Source organism: Trachinotus anak, unplaced genomic scaffold, assembly GCF_046630095.1.
Source record: "Trachinotus anak isolate AG129_WGS33_773 ecotype Australia unplaced genomic scaffold, CSIRO_AGI_Tana_v1 ptg000005l, whole genome shotgun sequence".
In the NCBI taxonomy this organism is placed as follows: Eukaryota; Metazoa; Chordata; class Actinopteri; order Carangiformes; family Carangidae; genus Trachinotus; species Trachinotus anak.
Genome location: NW_027273856.1, coordinates 200746 through 220817, shown reverse-complemented (window position 1 = coordinate 220817; position 20072 = coordinate 200746). Strand labels below are relative to the sequence as shown.

Genomic DNA, 20072 nt, shown 5'->3' with positions numbered 1-20072 from the left:
ACCTCAAATGGAGTGAGAAAAAAAGAGCAAAGGAATCCTGAAATTTGGCTGCAGAACAGCGTTGCTTTTACAAGCTAGCTGACTTACAACTTTGTAATTCCATCTTCATGTTCATACAGACAAGTGATCTGTGTTGGATGATCTTGCAAGACCGGCAGCAGATACAGGTTGTGTGCTTTGAAAAATGCTGCGGGTGAACATGGCTGGTCACGGTGCAGGTTGGACAGCTTTCTATTCACATTCAATAGTGCTCCAGACAAACTGTTGTTTGGCAGCAGTTTCTACATCACAACAGATGTCTTTGCCATAGCACTGATAGCAATAGCATTTCTGCTAGTCATTTCAAGAACTTTCAAACTTCACTCAAAAATCATTTGGGGAATTGAGGTGATGACTCACACAGACCAGTTGGTGGAAAGGAGGGCAGTCTTGGTATGACTGGATTGCAGAAGTGGGAAGGCAGTAAATCCTTTGTGTGCAGGTCTGTGTAAAGCTAACTAAATATGAGAATTAGTGTGTGATGGTGTAGACATGTTGAATGGTTCATATATAACAAAATGTGTCTTCATGTTGGATCTTCATTAGTTCAAAATCTTTTCATCAAGGCTGAGTCCCACTAGCTTTGTACCTACATTCCTTCTTTCACAAGTTCTTGATTAAGTATACTTATATTTGAATATAATTATATATATTTGAACATTAACATTGATGATTTTTAGTAAAAAACATTCTACAAATCTCCCATTACAGTGATTTACTCAAAATAGAACAATTGCAGTAGGACAATTGTAAATTCAGTAGTCATCATCAGCACAGACTAATACATCTGCTTCAGAACTACCATTATGATGACATGATGAAACACAATGTACTGGTAATATAATTTAAAAACCTTAATGCACAGCTGCATTCTGTAGAGAGGAGCTTTAGATTGCAGCCTGTCCCTCACTGTGTTAGCTTCTCACTCATTTCAGCAGGAGCTGCTTTAGAAACTAGATTACGCACTAAAACTAATAAAAGTCTTTGCATCAGTTCTCATTTGCACATGAAACAAACAACATACTCACACACCTGAACTTTGGTTGAAAATAATAAAAAATATTATAGTAATGTGTAATATTTATAAATTCCACACTGATCCAATAACTTCAGTTAGAGTTAGTAGTTTTGACTTTCTTGTGACACTGTTTGAGAAAACTGAAGCTTTATGTTACTCCCATTCAACACAACAATTCAAATTAAGGATTTGTGAGAATTTCAGTGAATATATTTTTTAAAGAACACAAGTTACTTTGGGATTTTTGGAGTCAAAATGCTATTATATCGAATTAAAGTGCCATACAGTGAAAAAAAAAAAAACGTTGTGGGGGAATGTGATTGTACAGTTACAAAGTTTTGCTTCAATGTGGTTGAAAATTTACAAGTTTATGTCAAGTCTATGATATAATTTTAAACAGTCATTGTAAGTTGAATTTGCAAAAGCAGTTATGCGGGCTGCACTGGGCCACTCTGACCATGTCATGGTCCACCTGATTCCCACATACAGGTAGAAACTAAAACTGTGTAAACCTGTTGTTTACAAGAACCTCCAAGAACCTCCAATTGCACCAATCACCAAAACAAATTCCTTGTATGTGGAAACATACTTGGCAATAAAACTGATTCTGATTCTGATTCTGATGAAGTTGTGAAGCTTCTTTCAGCTTCAGTTTTTCAGGGAAGTGAGGAAGTGTTAAATAGAAATATTCTGTACCAGTTAAAAAAATACAGATATATCTAAAATGATCTTGTCTCATAATTGCCATGGTATTTTCCCCTTCAATATCTGACATCCTTGTCATCTCAGAAGGACAAATGAGACATTAAAAAAACAGTTAAAAAGTGGACTCTGCAGAGCTCGTGACTTCCAACAAGCAGGACATGAAATGACACGGAATGAAACTGCTGAGCTCATCTGTCACTCCTTTATTTTCCTCACAATCCCTTATGCCTCCCCTATATACAGTGCCACACTTTGTAATGTGCCATTTCACACCCGCCACAGATCTGTAATGCCTCGTTGAACTTGTGTGAATCTTGCTGTGCACTCCTTCCTGTGACAAGGCTATTCAGGGCCACTTTAAAGCAGCAACTGTCCAGGTATCATGTTATAGGATGATTGTCGAGACAGTCAAACAAGAGAAGTGCCCTTTGTGTAACCTTTTCCTTTCCCTGACATTCGGTCCTAGCTTATGACAGCACTGTCAAGGAGTCCCCCATTTACTGAGGTGCTACTTGTATCTTTGTATCTTCCTTGGTTCCCTGCTAGGCCATCAAGGTCTTCCTTTCCAACACTCTTCTTTATTTTGCTCTTTTCCTTCTCTTTCTTCTTCCACTTTAAGCAGCCATACTATTTTTTTCATTTTAGGTGCTTCTCAGCCTGATTCTTTTTCTCTTATTTTATGAATTGCTACTACTTTGCTACTTTACTGGATTTCCACTTTATTGTGTCATGCTGTAAGTGACTGGTACTTTTAGTTCACTTAGCCTTAGTAAAAAGACCATTTACAAAGGCCGATTCTTGCCTGCATCCTGTTACATTCACTTGCATCATTTCTCCTTTATTCACAACATCTTATTTTGTTCCAGTCCAGATCCTGTAAAGGGATGTTAAATGGACTCTCATTTAGCATGGAAACAACCTTGAGGACATTGAGTTATTATCATGCAACAAGATCATTGCCAGTCATCTCCCTCTGTGGCTTAAGGAACTTTTAAATTAGGATAAGAAGCTGCTACAAGAGGAGAATATAGCAGAAGACAAGTGAGGAGATGAGAACATTTATATGCAACACACATGCTGTTAACAGTCTCTTTCCTCTGTTCATCACCATCTTTTTTACATAAAGCAGCACTTTATTTATTGCGCAGGCAAAGGTCAGTTTTTGTAACATAGTAAACCTGTGAGCTTTGTGACCTTTTTATTTCATCATCTGAAATCTTGAAAGATTTACACCACATTTAGACCTCAGTGTGCGAGTTCATGTGGTAGGAAGATGCTGAAATACAGTGTGATTTTGAGATAAAGCAGTTGACCACAGTCCTTTTTCATTATTAGTGAAAAGACCCTTCTGCACCAGCAGTCTAGCCTACTTTTCTTAACCTATAACCCTCTACACTTCGTTTTCCAACCTTCCTTGCCTCCCTGCTGTTAACTGCAATCCACCAGTGGATCATAACACATGGTTTACAATTTGAAATGTAGTGCAGTGCATAAGGTTGAGATAGAAACACTCTGTATATAGTGTTATATGGTATGGCTGTCATGCTCAGATACACAGTATGGAGTCTGAACAGTATTATTTTTGCAGATTGAGAGAATTGTTGCTTGTGCTGAGGAAGGAGAAATATTGTGACACATATGAATAAATGAATATGTCATACTGCTTAACACACATGTGCACTTTTACTGTTCGTATGTATGTCCATGTGCTTGGGAACATATGCATTTGTAATCAGTGCTGGGTTGGTTACCTGCAGACTGTGGTCCAGCGCAGGGTTGGCCATATATTAATAATTTAAAAAGGACAAGGCAGAGACCACCCACAGAAGCAGAGCACATTGTGGGGATGTATTCCCTTTGACCTGAAAGCCTCCCCTGTTTAATAAATCATGACAAAGTGTACCAGCTTCACGCTAGTTTTCTTTTTTATCTTTTATCCCGCCCATCCTTCGAATATGCCCTTGAGAAACTATAGAAAAGACGAGAGAGAGAGAGAAAAAAAACATGGACACAGCACAACAGGAGGTGGTGTGAAATCATTGTTTCCATGGAAATGGCAGGCAAAAGTAAGTCCATTATCAATTCTGTGGTATTGACTCTCGTTCACTAGTGATATTTAACCTTCATAGATGAATAGGCCATCATGCGTGCAGAGGAATTGAGAAAGCCGCCACGTTCATCGTATTACGATTGATGTCTTTATCATTTGGAGACTGTCCTAACTACAGCTTGCTTGCAAATTACTCTCATTGGCCTCATCTATCACGCTATTGAAGTTGGGCATGGCTTACCATTTGTGTAGGAAAAAGGAGTTCTGCATGTAAAATACAACTACCATTATCTACTTCAGCTTGTATTTGTTGCACTGTTAGAAAAGAAAGCAATGAATATATAATGCTGCATAAAACTGTTTTATGCTCATGTCTGTGTTGAGATTCAGAACATAAAATCTGAAGAACTGACATATTATTACTATCTAATGGGATCATTCATTCATGCCATGCCGACGTTGTCTGTTTTCTCTCAGACAACAGCTGTTGGCAATGAACAAATCCAGCAAAGCACAGACCAGCTCCAAACCCCACCAGTCCATACTCAACCTGGCGAACACAACAGTCTGACACATCCTTTCTCCGCTGGGCTTTGTTGATTTGTCACTTTGACTCCCAACACCCGCAGATCCATTTTAGTGTAAAACGACCTGTCCAGGGCCACCCTCTCAGCAGAAGGCAGGAGACGCTCGAAAACAAAAGCAGAAAGGTCACTGGCTTGTGAGGTGAGGCAAGTGGTGGATGAGTCAGCGGTTTCCCTTTGTTGTGGTTAAACATAAAAGAACTGGACTGGATGAAAATCTGTCATCAGGCGTTGATGTATGTGTCTCAGTCTGTGGTGATGTGGAACAGAATAGCCTGAGCCGCTTTTTGTTGCTGTTAGTAAATGGTTGTTGGTAACCCAGCAAGTGCTTTACACACCACTCCAGTTATTATCTAATGGTGTTCTTTATGATTGTTGTGATGTGATCATGTTGGACATAATCACAAAACACAATCGAATTCGCTGAAGTGAAGAGCGGCCCCTGAAATACACATGGTGATGCACAATTGCACAATAGAGCACCTGTCACTTCCAATACCAACACATCATGTGTTGAAGAATTTCAAAGCAACTTAACACATGCAGAAAACACAATTAACCTGATCATCACTTGAAAAAGTCAGAACAGGAGTAACCGCACACCTTAACACGTCTGCTTTCCTGAAATTGTTTTTCTTTGTGCGCACAAGATAAAATGTGAATTTTACCTTGGAGCTACAGCACGATATAAACACAGCACAGTCTCTTATCTCTCCAGCGCTCGAATATGCCAGCTCATTCACCAGATTTGATTACTCCTTAGTTTACATTTCCCTCACCACTCCTTGCTTCCTCAGCTATCAAGCTACCACTGTGTGGTGGAGAGCTGATGTCAAACAGAATGTCAAGCACACTGAAGCTGTTCCCAGGTAATGAACAAGAGATGCAGGCCTTGGTATTGCACAATCACATAATGTTCCCATTTCAGTCTTTTTTGATGGGGGATATGGACCAAAGCCAAAATAATTAGACCCACACTGACTGTGTGCTTGGGTATAAACGCATTGCACACACAGCAGTGTACAAGCTCTTATTTTTGGTTTTGTTTGTTTCCAAGTTCCTGTGGCTTTTCGAAAGAGAAGCATGTTTGTTCAGAGATAAGCCAAGGTTGCTGTGCCGTTCGTCCTCCTTATCGCTGATTCATAAGCCAGATGGGTCCTCCTCTTCCTCTGCTTTCTCCTTCTGTTTGTTCTTTGCTTTATGACTCCAGTCTTCCTCCTTCTCTTCTCCTCTCTTCTCCTCTGCTCTCTTTTCCAATTTTTAACTTATGTTTCTATCCTCTTCTCACTCCTCCTGCTCTGTTTTCTTGTCCTTTTTGTCTTTGTTAATCTCACTATTAATTTCTCTTCATTCTTCTCCTCCTTGTTTTACCTTAATGTATACTCATTTCCTCTTCTCTTTACAGCTACTTCTATACCTCATGGACCAGCACTGTCATATACGGTAAACCCCAAACAAAGAGTAGTACATCTCTAAAGTGAGTTTTGGACCCAGGAATTGCAAAGATGCTTTTTTTTTCCCCCTGATACTTGTACATGCCCTTCTTTACTATATAAACACAAAGTTAGCTGACACACAGGAGCAACTGATAATTCAACACACCATGTGTACCCACAGCTTTCACATTAGTCTGTTTGTACACAAGGATAGATAACCAGTGTAACTATGGGGTACGTTGGTAAATTGCATTGCAGTCGGGGGTCTCAATTGCGTTTTATCAAGGATCACTCTGCTAATTAGCTTAGTGTTACCTCACTAAATAAGCAGGGCTGCAGCAGCTTGGTATCAGCGTGTGTGTGTGAACTGGGAAGTATCAGTCTACACATTGTGGAGTGTATTCATGCCAGTGTGTCGCACCCTCTCTTAATTGGATGTTTGAATGTACCCATTTATCCAGAGAAGGGCATCTAATTAGGGTCTTTGACATTAGACACAGCTTGTGCAGCTTTGGCGGGGGTCTAGATTTCAGCCAGGCTTCCCATAGCCAAGCTTAATTGACTATTATGATAGGGGTTGAGAGAATATGTTCCATGGTGCTGTGAACAGATATCACCTGCAAAATTCTAGCTCTTAAGTTTTGTTGATATTGCATCGACCGGATGAGTTTTCACGGGTGACTGGGCAGTTGCACCTGCTGGAGTCTGTGGTCAGCCTTCGTGCTTCTAATGCTGCACTACACATTTAAATGCTACATGCAAGTTTAATATTCTTCTGAAAGTAAAGGAAAAAGTGCTACACCTCATTTGCATTAAAGTTGTGTCTCCCAAGATTAACCTTTCAGCATCTTAACTTAAAACTGTTTTTATCAATTATTTTGTATTAACAATGGATGACTTGATTATGAAAAATATGAAAGTTTTACTCATGGTGATGAACTCACAGAGAATTACAGCTTCAGAAAGTGGTTGGCTTGAATATAAACAGAAACTGGGGTCAAATTCCTTGTATGCACAAACATACTTGGCCAGTAAAGCTGGTTCTGTTCACAAGACTCTGCAGCTCATTGTTTTTGTCTCAAGGTCTGCAACCTGTTGTGTTATCTCCAGACCTGATGACAGCCTATTAGCCCAACTAGTGGTTAGGAATTACTGTTTGAGTGTCTTCCTCTTGATGCATTTTTTGTACAGATATATTCTACTTAGATTAATATGTCTTTTGCACATAGATAATATACAAGTGTTTTTCTATATAGATGACTTACTGATGAATAATTATTCATATGGAATGGAATGTGCTATTTATGCTTTTTCAAATTCCTATTAGAAACTATAACCATGTGACCTCATCATGTGATTTAAGAAGACACCATCCATTGCATCTTTATCTAACGGCGAGCAGGGGTGCTCAAAACGTCACTGTTTCTTTTTTTTTGTGTAATGGATAAGTGAAAATTGGAGCCCTGCAGTGTGCAAGTTTTTTGTTTTTGGCACAGCACCTGGCCTACTTTTGGCTTGAAGGTGTGAGCACACCTCCAACTTGTAAACCAGTTAGCAGAAAAGTTAGCAGTCAGTCTAGTGAACAAAGTGCATTTAGATGCTTTTTTTTCTCAGGAAACCAAAACAGAGCTAACACTGATCACGTGGTAGGACGTAACTTTGAAACAAATGAATTCTATATTGCAGTGTATCTGCTAGATGTGTAAATAAGCAAGGGTTTGCAAACACATTTACCATTTAAACTTTATAAGGTCAGTATTTGTAGCTTGTTCTACTTCCCTCAAGTGGCCATGAAAACAGTTAACTCAGGTTTAAGTTTAAGGTCAATAAAAGCAAAATGAAAACTGGCAAACTAATATTGTTTATTTAGCTGTTTTTTTTCCTCTTTGTAACAGAGGATCCAGAACACTACTGACACATTGCTGAATTTAACTGGACGGAACATGACAGACTTCTTGCTCAAGACTTTTGAGCACTCGGGTAAAACAAGGTGAGTTGTGTCAGTTTTGTATTTTTGAATATGGTGTAGCATTAAAGGGCTTTTTGAATCAGAGTATCACAGTCATACTTCAGAGTCTCGTGACTGTCCTCCTCTGGGCTTTTTGTGTTTGTTTTTATGGGGACATTTGACACAAAGAGCTAAATTACTACCTGTGCTGCTGTTGTAGTGTTGGCGCTTCCACTTTTAGAAGGTCAACAGATAGTAATATGAATAAAAGGACAAAGTCCTGCACATTGTGCTGCCATTTCCATCTCCACATGTTTTGCAGTTTTCATGCTTTGACAAACCCTGCCGGGCCAGTCTTTAAAACGCTTCCATTAACATTATCATTTTACTCAATAAAAACATTTACAGCAAACTGTCATTGTGGAAAAAAATAATGATAAGAATTAGTTTGATATATTCAAGTAAATGTTTTCTTATGTTTCCAGAAGATATTGTTCATATGTACATATTTCCTGTAAATCCTGTTCTATGTTCTCATCTGTATCTTTGAGTGTGTCAAAATGTGTGGGTGTGTGTATCCTTGGCATTTCTCACATGCTCTTACTTCAGGTATGGGGGGATCTCTGTTGGAGCGATCAACTCCCAAGTTCGTCTGACTGAGGGAGCGATCGAAGCTGCATTCAGGGACCTCAAAGACCTCCTCAGTTCATTTCAAGTATGTAATATTGCCATTCACAGAGTCAAACCTGATGATAGCACAGAAATATTTGAATATTTTCCATGAGTAGAAAATTCATATATTGTTGTGCAAGGTCAAAAGCTGTACACTTGGAAAATAGCCCAGAGGCATACACACTGAAGTCTTATTTATCTGCAACACAAAGGTGTAAAACCAAGGACAAAAACAGCCTCCTCAAATCACCAGTTTGCTGATGTGTAAATGGCATATTTGTTAAATCCACCGACGCCATAATCAGGTCAGAATTTAAATTCGTTAAATGCACAGTATATAACTTCTGCTACTAAGAATCTCTCAATCAAAACAGTAACAAAAGACGGCATTGGGTGACATTGGATTTCTTCAGTGTCAGTGGTTCAGGAGGTTTTTACCTGGAACTCAGCAGAGGTCTCCACCTCTCTAAAATTAACAGACCCACTGAATATAACCGTTAAAAGGACTGAAAGCAGTTTCACATTTAAAGTCAGTGCTACATCATGGAAGGGTTGGGAGCTTAGACGGTTAATCTAACTGACTGACTGCTAATTTATGAACCAGCTGAATTATCCACAGAGGTGTCCACCTCTCTATAACAAATGAACAAGTGGATTAAAAGAAACAATGAGTAAAGCAGTTGCACTGATGCTCCTCAGCAAACACAGGGCATCTTGGAGTGGATATTATAACTTTAAGTATCATGGTTGGTGACTAAATACTAGAAAAAGTAGTGACATCACCATTGTCCATGGCAGTAGCTCATGTTTCCTGCTATGAAATGAATGGTAGCATGATAGCATTTAGCTCAAAGCAACACAGCACATTGATTTGTCCCTAGCACAGATGTTGAATCTTTAGATTTTTTTTTTTAATTTAATATACCGCAAGTTGTTGTTGGACTTTTCGGTTTGTCTCCATCATCTGTAAAAATGTTTTTTCTTGTCCACATTCTCGAGACATTGTTCTTTGATGATACACTATGTTTGGTTTTTGCCATGTACATTATTATCTTTATAGAACAATTGCTATTACATTTGAGGCATTGTGATATGTTGATGGTGAAGGGAAATCCATGAAGTTCAAAGCTCAATTCAAACAGGACCAGCATTACTTTACTTAACCTATGTTAATCATAAAGATCAGTCACCATCAGTATTGTGACTTTTCTGTGTTGTAACACTGAATGTTGAGACTATTTTTGTGACTGAAGGAGATGTTCAGAAACTGCTTTTCTCCTGTCAAGGCTGCAGTTTGCCCGTCATTGAGTGCGTCGCTCCTAATTGGAGGGCAGCGTTCTTTATTCAGTTTGCTTCGTATCTTGGATACAGGTGATGCTTTTTGTAATGGACTGTTGGGCCCCGCTAAGTTCTTGAACAATTGCAGAAGAAGAATGAAAGGAGAAAGGAGAGAGGAGGTTTAGATTCTTCAAATCCATTTTGTTGAGTGTCCATGGCAACAGTGTATGACTCTGTGCATTGCTTTGAATAGATGGAGGAATCTGGGTCTGTGCAGCACAAGAACACACAAACCTGAAAATATTTTTCTACTTCAACTACCTCAATTCAGTACATGTACTGTACAGTCATACACTTTTACTCAAGCACAGTGTTTCTTTAACTTCAGACCAACTTACTTCTCCCTTCCTTGTTTCTCTCGCTCCCTCTCTCAGCCTCTGTCTTGCATACACACAGTCTCTCATTAACATTTCAAATTTTGGATGTTCAAACTGCTTTGAGATCAGCACATTGCTTTGCCCTGAGGCATCTCCGGTCTCATCCCTACCCTGGCTCCCTTCTCTGTCTCCCGGATCTCGACGCTAATGTGACTTTAATTCGTGCAGCAGCGATGATGTAACTCTAATGGCCGGGCATTAGCTGTCCCAGCTCTCTATTCCTTGTTATTAAAGTGCTACACTGTCCTTGGGAAATGTCTGGCTCTCTGCTGCTGCTCGGCAGGCAGTGTGATGTGAGGTGGTAACGGGAAGTAGCGTGCTTTTGCTCTTTGAGCCACCTGCGCAGACTGGGAAGTGGGCTTTAAAATTTCTGTGTAATTGCATTTTCTCTGTCTAGCAGCTAGAAATAAGATTTTGTGTATCAAGAGGTGATGGGAACGATGAGAACAAGAAAGCCTATGTGCTGGAAATTGTATAATTAAGCCAAAAAAAATTATCTTCAATGGCACAGTGTGTTATGTAGATGGTATTAATGTCACCACTGTTCCCTGAAATGTTTCTCTAACCCTCTGAAACAACACTTTTTGTATTTTTTATTTAAATAATCCAGAGAAATAAGCTCCTATTTTAACAAACCATGAACTCCTTAGCTAGTTCTTAATATACTCACACGGAGGCAGACGCATATTAACACACTGTCACACAGACCATATGACCACTGAACTGTGCAGGCCACTTTGGAATATTATCCAAAAAAGTCACCACACACTCGAGTGGCTTTATTGCCGTATCGTTAGCTGTGGCACCGACAGGTCCACTGGCCAAACCAGCCTTGTCATTGTCCTTGAGCGGGGAGGCGTTTGTCAAGGATTAGACCCAGGCAGCTGCTGGCCCACTTCTCATCGTGTTTCAGCCACCACTAATCCTCAGGAAGACCGACTATTGGCGCTGCCTGTCGCTACTTGGCATGATGTAAACCAGAGTGAGGTAAAAACACAAAATACGGTAAAGATTCCCTTGCTTCCACTGGAAGAAGCATTACAGACAAGAGTAGGAGTCTTGTTTTCTGCCCGGTTTATGAATAGGTAATGGCTTGGAACACAGGGTATGTTATTTAACACAAATACTCCTGTCAGTGTAGATAGGGGCGTTTTTTTTTGTTTCTCCTCTTTCACACTGTGATATGAAAAGAGATGAAGTGTTCATGCTGCGTTTCTGAAATGATGTGTAAACATTTTGTTATGCAAGAGGAGAATACTGTATCTGTGGCAGGGCAGGAAAATTCTCTGAATACATTCCTCAAATTTTTTCCAAATTTCTGAAACTGTCACAATGTGGTGCAGGATTGGCTGAGGGAAAGACTGTGGGCTAGAAAAAGTAAGAACAGACATGCTACATGCTATGATCTCCTTCCTTGTCCTGAGGGAACTGTCTTGGGGACTGGAGATAGCTTTTGCGTCTATTTCTTCCCACACTCCCTCTTTCAGTTCAGGCGAGCGCTTGCACCTGAGCACACTCGTGCATTCTTGAGATGTCTTTCTTGATTTTTCTCTTCTTATTTTTTCCACTCCTCCACTCGCCTCTCTCCTCAGTTGTCACCCACACTTTTCCACCACCGACCTCTCCTCTCCCCATGCCACATCCACTCTTCGCTCCCACCTCCCCTTTGCCTCCCCTCCTCTGCTATAGCCCTGTGATGAAGGCTTGGTCCAACAGGAGGTCCATTTGCATTTATATCACACGTGTAATGTGCTCAGCGCTCATATGGCTGGGCTGAACAGCATGGTATCAACATGACACTTTGGAAATCGCATGGCTGTCATCTCAAGCCCTCATCCCAAGGCTCATTTCACATGAAACATGAGTGGGGTAGAGCAGATTTTTAATGCAACCTGCCCAGTCTACCCTCCCTCAAACATTTTTATTCTCACCACAATACCTTGCAGACAATCTCTGAAAAATACTTTTATTTTCATTTCATTTTCATCTGTGTGAGCACTTGGAGACTTCCAGTCCAGCCATATTACTTGAAAACTGATTGGAACATTAGGTAATTGGGCAATTTTTGTTAGTTGTGCTTCTTTTGTTTCATGTTCTCTCCCTGTTCTCATGATTTTAATTATTTCACACTATTTAATAAAATAGAAATGTCAAACAAGGAAAAAGTAGCCAAAATAACAGGGGACACATTTTTCCCCCATGTCTGTGGGAAGTAAGTGGCTCAGCACACCCAAATGCTGTCCAGAAGTCTTTTTTTTCTTGTCTTGTCTCCCTCTGCCTTATGTTTTGCATTTCAAAGAGCAGTAGTGGTTTTCCAAGTGCATCCAATTAAGTCTCCAACTGAGTTATTTTTTTCTTGTTTTCCTCATCTTCTTTAGGATAATGTGACTGATCAAATCTTACAGAAGTCGGAGACACTGCTGAGGAAGCTGGGAACCAGGGACAACGTAAAGGTATTCTATTAATTGACGGGTGCCCCTTTGCTCTCCTGTTAGATTAGATCCAATGAAAAGAAATTTTAATGATCACGGAGCTGGTGTGGTTTGGATTTTTGCAGAGGGATGATGGTGACAACTTAGGTAGACACAGTGAAGAGGCACATCCACCTATAACTGGCCTACTCACCTTTTTACATGCACAGTTTATTTTAAATTATGTTGCCATCAAAAGTCTGGAGGAGATACGGTAATAATGACACAGGATTATGACTAAATTGCTATAAAGTGAGGATATGCCAGACGGTTTAGCCTGTTAATGCAAAGATAATGTTTTTACTTGTTGCAGAGATGACAAAAGGGTGCAACTCAATGATTAAAATCCATTTTTGTATTAAATGTAATAAGTGCAAGCCCAACCTTGAGCTTCTCTGACAGCAGTAAATAAAAGAAAAAGTTAATATCTCATCAGTTGCACCTCCTCTCTTAGACAATTTGATGTCTCAAGAAGTAGCAGACAAGCCTGTCCTCTTTACTGTGATCTTGAATACATCAAATGGTATTTTAGCTGCGGAAATTACAGGATGAAGGAAATAGAATAAGGAAAATATCAGTTTTTGTTAATCTGTGAGATACAGAGACAAGAACAGAGGGAGAAAGAATGAGAGTTGCAAACAGGCAGAGATACAAGGGTATGCGTGTGCATGCACATCTGTGTGTCTGCTCAAGTTTCTCCATATCCTCCTCTGTGATGCAGTGTTGTGTTAGGCTGACACTCAAACACCATCCACTCTTAATTAACGCTGCACTATCAGCAGGGAGTCCTCTCTCATTCCCTCTCTCTGTCATCCATTCTTTTTCTTCTGCACCCCAGCTGCCACAGACTCAGAGAATCACTTACATTAAAAGGAAAGTGTGCAAAAATGTTTTTTCTTTATTGTCTCTGCAGCTAGCATGCCGCGGCACATTGGGATTTGGCAGTCATCACAGGCCTTTATCTTCTATTAGATGAAATATTTGTCAGCTCTGTAGCTTATTCTTATAGAACAGTATGTTGCCCTGCAAAAATGTTAGAGACACCATTTGACCCCTCTCCTCAGGGAGCCCTTTCTGCACTAAGTGGACAAAATTTGTTGTATCTCTTACTGCACTTTAGCAGCTGAATAGAAAATATCTATGAAAATGTGCAATTGTAGCACAGTGGATTTTTGTGGAAAACCAAGGGTTTATCAGTGATTTGCATTACTTCCTGGGGGCCACATTGCTGGTACATTTAACAACTTAGCTGTTAAAACACAACTGGGATGACACAAGTTGCTCAGTAGTGCAAAAAAAATTAGGCAAGTCCAACAGTCTTGGTAGCCATTTTGAAAAGAAATTCAAAGTGGGCCACTTCATCTGCATCTGATCCATACTTATGACTTGTTGTGTCTCTTTTCATAACCTTCCTGTTAATTCTTTCTCCATTATTTGTCCACAGCCAAATGAGTCTTCCATGGCACTGCCAGATGTAGTTGCTAGGAGACTTGAGATTTGAAGCAACCACAAAGCCTCTGCATGCTGTTCTCTGTGCTAATGCTTGTCTCTTCCTCGGCAGGTGTGGTTCTATAACCAGGCATGGCACGGCATGGTGTCTTTCCTCAGTGTGGCCAACAATGCCATCCTGAGAGGAAATCTGCCACCAGGGCAGAATCCCCGCCAGTATGGCATCTCTGTGTCCAGTCACCCCCTAAACCTCACCAAGGAGCAGCTCTCCTATGTGGCCATGTGAGTCATCAGACCAAAAACAAGGGTTAAAGGGTAGATCTGGTTTAGACAGCATGGAGGAAGTCTATATTCCAGCGTTGTAAAGCAAAGGTAAAAGGTGAAAATTCCTTGCTGCTAGTCATGATTACATTTTCTGTGCCTTTTCAGGTCAGAAAAACAGGGCAGGAACATGAACATTAAAATGTAAAATAAAGTGTGCAGCAACATTTTTTAGTATAACCAAGCTTGTTAGCATAAAATGCTGACAGCATACTATATGTACAAATTTCAAATCTATTCTGACAACACAAGTGCACAGCATGTTGAAGATCCAAATATGATAAAAGAAGCGGTCTGTGGTGTTTACAGTGTGTCCTGCAAGTATTTTAGAAAACTGCTTCTGTAAACCTTGCCTCTAGTTTCCTCCTTAGAATTTCAACACATACTGCTGCTGTGATGCATTTTTCTCTTGTTGGAAGACACAATTTTTGATTTTCTGGCAATGCATCATGGGATGCAGAAGGGAGAGACTGATGGTGAATGGGGAATTGAGAGAGATATGGCAGAGTGAGAGGGACAGAGCAATGGAGTGGGAGGAAGCCCAGACAAAGGGAGGACAGATGAGTAAGAGACAATACAATAGAAAGTTTAAGACGGATAGATAGATGGGGGATTTGTTAGAGTATGCACAGGTTTGGAGGCCCATGGGAGATCCTTATATATCTCATATACCATTTTTTGTCTCTGCCTTATCCCAGTGCTAGCAAAGGAGCCGCTCCCCATGAGAGTCAAAGATTAATGACGTGCTAAATCACAACATACTGGTTCATACCATATGGATCTAGCAGCTCTCTGTGCATTGTTTTGTACTGTCATTATGACCACTGATTTTGGTGTGTATTCTTCAACTTCATCTATAGTCCATATTTAGCATTTTGGCTGTTCTGCGATCTTAATATAATGAACACTTTTATTGGAAAACCACTGGATTACATCCCACTGATGCAAATTGCTTAACAGTGCCATAACCACAGCTCCTGACATTATGCAGGCAATTCAGTGGCTGCTACCAATCACCACATAGTAGCAGTTTTATTCCATACTACGGCGCTGCTCCAGCCCGCTCCATAGTCAGGTATTTATGTAGTGATCAGGTGCTTACGACAGGCCTGAGTTAGAGAGGAACACTGCACCAGGGTTAGGAGATAATTACGACACCGGGCCTACTGTAGATTCAGTATGAGCCTCTTTTCCTCTGCTTCTCCGTGCAGTGTGTGTGGTGACTAAAATTTATGAACTGGGATTTCCAGATTAGCCTGGACATCTTTTCATTGTTGGATAAGTGTGCTGATTTCAGACAAGAATGGGAAAAAAGGGCAGAGACCACTTGAGCAGATGACTAACCACCATGAAACCGGGTTAAAGCTCCACTTACTAATTCTTTTAATATGTGCAATAGATCAAATGACAATGTGTAATGTAAAAGGTGCTGCTGGTACTGACAAACCTGCAAAGACTTATCACCAGACTTCTCAGTTCCCCTCAGCTCTGGTTTTAAGCCTTTTTTGCTCTTAGTCCTGCTGTTATTTGCTGCATAGCCAACGTTAGCATTAGCAGCTGTTTACTGAACAGTCTTGTGAAGAGCTTCAGCCAGTGTTGCTTTTACAAGACAAAAGCTTATGACGCGTCCTCTGAACAATGGTCCAGCAGACTGGACTCCACAGTGACTCAGTATTGAAGATGGGCCAACAAGGCTGGGGCTAGCTGGTTAGAATGCTAACATCAGTGGATGGAAAAAAAGTAATAGAAATAGAAGCATGCATTCCATTTTAAGTGCACATGTTTCAGGGTCATGTTGTTGTGCATGCTGGCTCACTGTCATGGCTTACCAGGATGCATGATGGTGAATGGAACTGAGCCATAGTTTGATATTATTAGTAGCACTTGTGGTTTTCCTCCATTTCAGGTAAATTTCCCTCATTTTTTTCATATGGTCTCTGTAGTTAGCTCTCTGTCAGCGTGGTAACTGTACTATAATTTATTTTCTGACAGCCCAAGTGAAGTTTGTGAAGAGTTGTGTATTTGTCTGTATGGCCCCTGAATTACAGAGAGCCACCAAAAGCCAAAAAATGTCTCCTTATCCTTTAAACCAATCTAAAATTTAAGGGAAACTGAGCTTTAAAAATGAATTTATATTTCTCATTGACACCTCCTTAATGTCATGGAGAGACAATTGTTAGAGCTGTTATATTGATAATAATTCATTGCTAATGGTCTGTTCCCTCACTAGATTTTGGGCACCAAAAATTGCACTGCACCATCTAATTTGAAGTGACACTCCCCTCTAGTGTGCTTCACAGCCAATTCCAATGCAAGTGATGTCATGAGCCACAAAATAGTGGAGGGATGCTGGTGGAACGAAAGTTGATGCTTACGCTCATCAAAATTACTACTTGACTCACACAAGGTCTCTATGCTTCTTCTCAATGGCATGAACATGGGGCCTTCCAGTTTCCACTGTCATCTTCAGAAATGTGTCGCTTCTTAATTTGGTAACACACATTAATGTTTCTTCCAACCCTGTTGAATTTGATGTGTAAATTGAATTGTGCTTGCTATCTGCAAAAATATCCCATTTAAGATGGTTAAGATGCCAAATTTATCATAATATACCTCTGTCAGTTCTCTACAGTATTTACATAATGCTGCGTAATACAAATAAAGACATGAATGTTGCCTAGGGCCTCTAGTTTGATAATTACCCCCCCTTATACTTTAACATTTCAGACTATGCCCCGCAGCTCTTGTGATTAAAAAAAACAGAAAGCAATCCATACTGTCAAACTTTACTCTCACAGCTCATCTTTCTTGCTCTTCCATTATTAGTTAATTAGCAGATTGCTTGTCCTCTTCTTCACAACAATTAGCCGGCATCAAGCATTCAGGGTTAGCATCATTCACAGCTTCGTCCCTCACAGTACATTATCTCCCCACCCAACCAGAGCACACAGCCCTTGAAACCTGTTGAAATGTGGGTTGGCACCCACTGAGCTAAATGATTTCATATTTATGTTCTAATTGCATCTGGTTGCCGATGATAAATACAGCCATGTAGCCACACAGGGTAACTTATTTAATATGCTAATTACGCAGTAGGAGGTCTTGTGAGAGATTATCGTGGGCTGAGGGTGAGGACGACGGTGGGGGTTAAAAGGATACACCACGGTTTTATCCAATGCTAATAGAGCAGACACAATGAGGGGCATTTTCAAAGCTGGGATGACATAAATGAAAATATATAACAGTGAAATGAAGGTCAGATTCTTGGAGGAGAAATTTGTTTCTAGCATGAGGGAGGAGGAAGCTACATATAAGAAGCCTGGTCAAGATTTTTAACAGTGCTCATCTGTTCAGTGCATCGCCAAGAGACCAACAGGAATTGGCCCATCATGATCTTTAAAAGCTTGTTTATTATGTGCAAACTGCTCTGTCAGTGCTTTCCATGAATTTATGTAATGGTTGTCTAATTATGTCATCAATACTAACAACATTAGTTATATAGATTATTTCTGCAGGTGTAAGAAAAATTGTTTAAATGCATCGTAGCATTGCAAAGTAATAAGTATAATGTGTTTATTGCAATCCAGGAAATGAGCCAAATGCTTCTTCAACTCTGCAAGTATCATCTGGCTCATGTCCTGGTGACAAGAGAATCTCTTCACTTTTATTCAGTCATTTGTTCTTCTTTTTTTCAGTGACAACCTTGAATACACTTTGCCCACATCACAGTGTTAAGTTGCTACATGTTTCTATTGGTCTCACTGATGTTAGTGTGTCGATTATTGATATTTTAGGTTTTGTGAATGTTGGCAGAGGAAGTCCATGTGAATGCTGTGGTATATAGCGATGACTTGTGCCCACTCAAATGGAAAATCAAGTGAGCTGGTATTCCCTTGAACTTTAATCAGTTTCATAGGAACCATGAGACCATTTAATTCAGATTTCAATTGAGGTAAAGGTCTGCATTCCATAAATATATCTCATATTTCAATTCATGTGGACAGTTTTTTTCCAGCACCTCACAGCACCCTGAGGTAAGGGCTTACTTATTGCAGCATGCGAAAGCTTAGTGGTAACAGTATATTAAAAATAAAGTTACCTGTCTTCTAATGACATCATTTCCTTTCATCTGGCCTTATTTTGCTCACATCAGAAATGATGTTTTCAGAATCACAATACATCCTCAAATAGTCTTCTCAGAAATGAAACATTTACAAATGTGTCCAGGACAAAGTTTAATCTCCGCTCCTATTTTGGTGCTTCCTTTTCATTGTCCCTGTACACAGTAATAGCTCTCCCGTCAACTTCCTGTTTGCTGTGCTGTATTCAATCACACAGGGCCACAACCTCCACTGACGTCGTGGTGTCCATCTGCGTTATCTTTGCCATGTCCTTCATCCCCGCCAGCTTTGTCCTCTTCCTCATCCAAGAGCGGGTGACCAAAGCCAAGCATCTGCAATTTGTCAGTGGAGTAAATCCAGCTGTATACTGGTTGGCCAATTTTGCCTGGGACATGGTAAGTACCTGTTTTGACAGGCTGTTGTATCACCTCCTAACTCAAACTTGTTGAGGTACGGTGTAGTATTCCCACTTTGTTGCCTAATGAAGTAAATCTGGGAAGTGAAAAGCCAAGGCAGGCCTCAGCACCACAGGCCTCATTTTACCCTAGTTTGATAATTGACTATACTGAAGGAATTTTTTTCACCTACGGCTATATTTTAAAAAAAAAAAAAAAAAAAAAAAAAAAAATCCATCTACTGTAATTGATAATGTAGCTTTGACACCACTGGCTTCTGGGAAAAGCTTCACCTGAGCAACAGTTATTGGCTGAGGCATAATTATCGACAGCGACTACCCCTGCTGGTTACCCTCAACACACTTACCAGCAGTTTCCCTGAAGCATAATGGAAGTCAACATTTTATCAGGTACCTTTGGTAAAGAAATGGCATCAGGGTGCTCATCATTATGGTGGATAAATGCTGTCTGGGTTGACGACAAATGTACCTAAGCAGCCAGTCTAATGATTCTAGCCCGGAGCTTTCAGCATTAGCATGCATGCTCTATCAACAAAAGGTATAATACAGGAAATCCAGATTGAAAGCTCCTTAATATTTCGAAGTGAGCTTTTTCTGGGAACTGTAAATAAATCATAGTATCTTGCTACATTCTATTTACTTTATCTATACTACATCATTTATCCACCAGTGGAAAACAGTGGATTTGTTTTATAAAAGAGCACTGCACACAAAGGGAATATTAATACAAAGATGAATGTATGATAGTAGCATTATCAATTATTTTAGTTCAGTTCTTAAACTGTTGAGTATAGGCTTTTTTCCAGCCCTATTTTGATATTGAATAAAATAAATATTAGTGTCTTAGTTGAAAATAATTATAAAACTTGTTGCCTCAAACATGAGACAGTTGGATGAGTCCGTTATTAACTGAATTAAACAGAAAATTAAAGGAAGGTATATTTGAGTGCTAATTAAAAAGTTATTGACAGATGTCATAATTACACACCCTTTCAGTTTGTCTGAAAATTGAAAAAAAGCATACATACAATATACAATGAACAATATTTTGATGTAGTAATGAATGCACTTGAGAGTGGTTTCTTCATCATGCACAGGCCTCTACTTCTGCTAGAGACTTATGTTATT

At 39.9% G+C, this 20072-nt stretch overlaps 1 protein-coding gene across 3 annotated transcripts in view; it reads left to right on the top strand.

The window, feature by feature from the left end:
• LOC139621272 (phospholipid-transporting ATPase ABCA1) overlaps nucleotides 1-20072 on the top strand; it is a 166579-nt gene that overhangs the window by 84452 nt on the left and 62055 nt on the right. For all 3 annotated transcript variants that reach the window (XM_071477564.1, XM_071477566.1, XM_071477565.1), the window contains exons 33-37: nucleotides 7728-7822; nucleotides 8390-8495; nucleotides 12546-12620; nucleotides 14200-14369; nucleotides 18747-18924. In XM_071477564.1, coding sequence (XP_071333665.1) covers nucleotides 7728-7822; nucleotides 8390-8495; nucleotides 12546-12620; nucleotides 14200-14369; nucleotides 18747-18924 — 624 coding nt within the window. The remainder of the gene's footprint in view (nucleotides 1-7727; nucleotides 7823-8389; nucleotides 8496-12545; nucleotides 12621-14199; nucleotides 14370-18746; nucleotides 18925-20072) is intronic.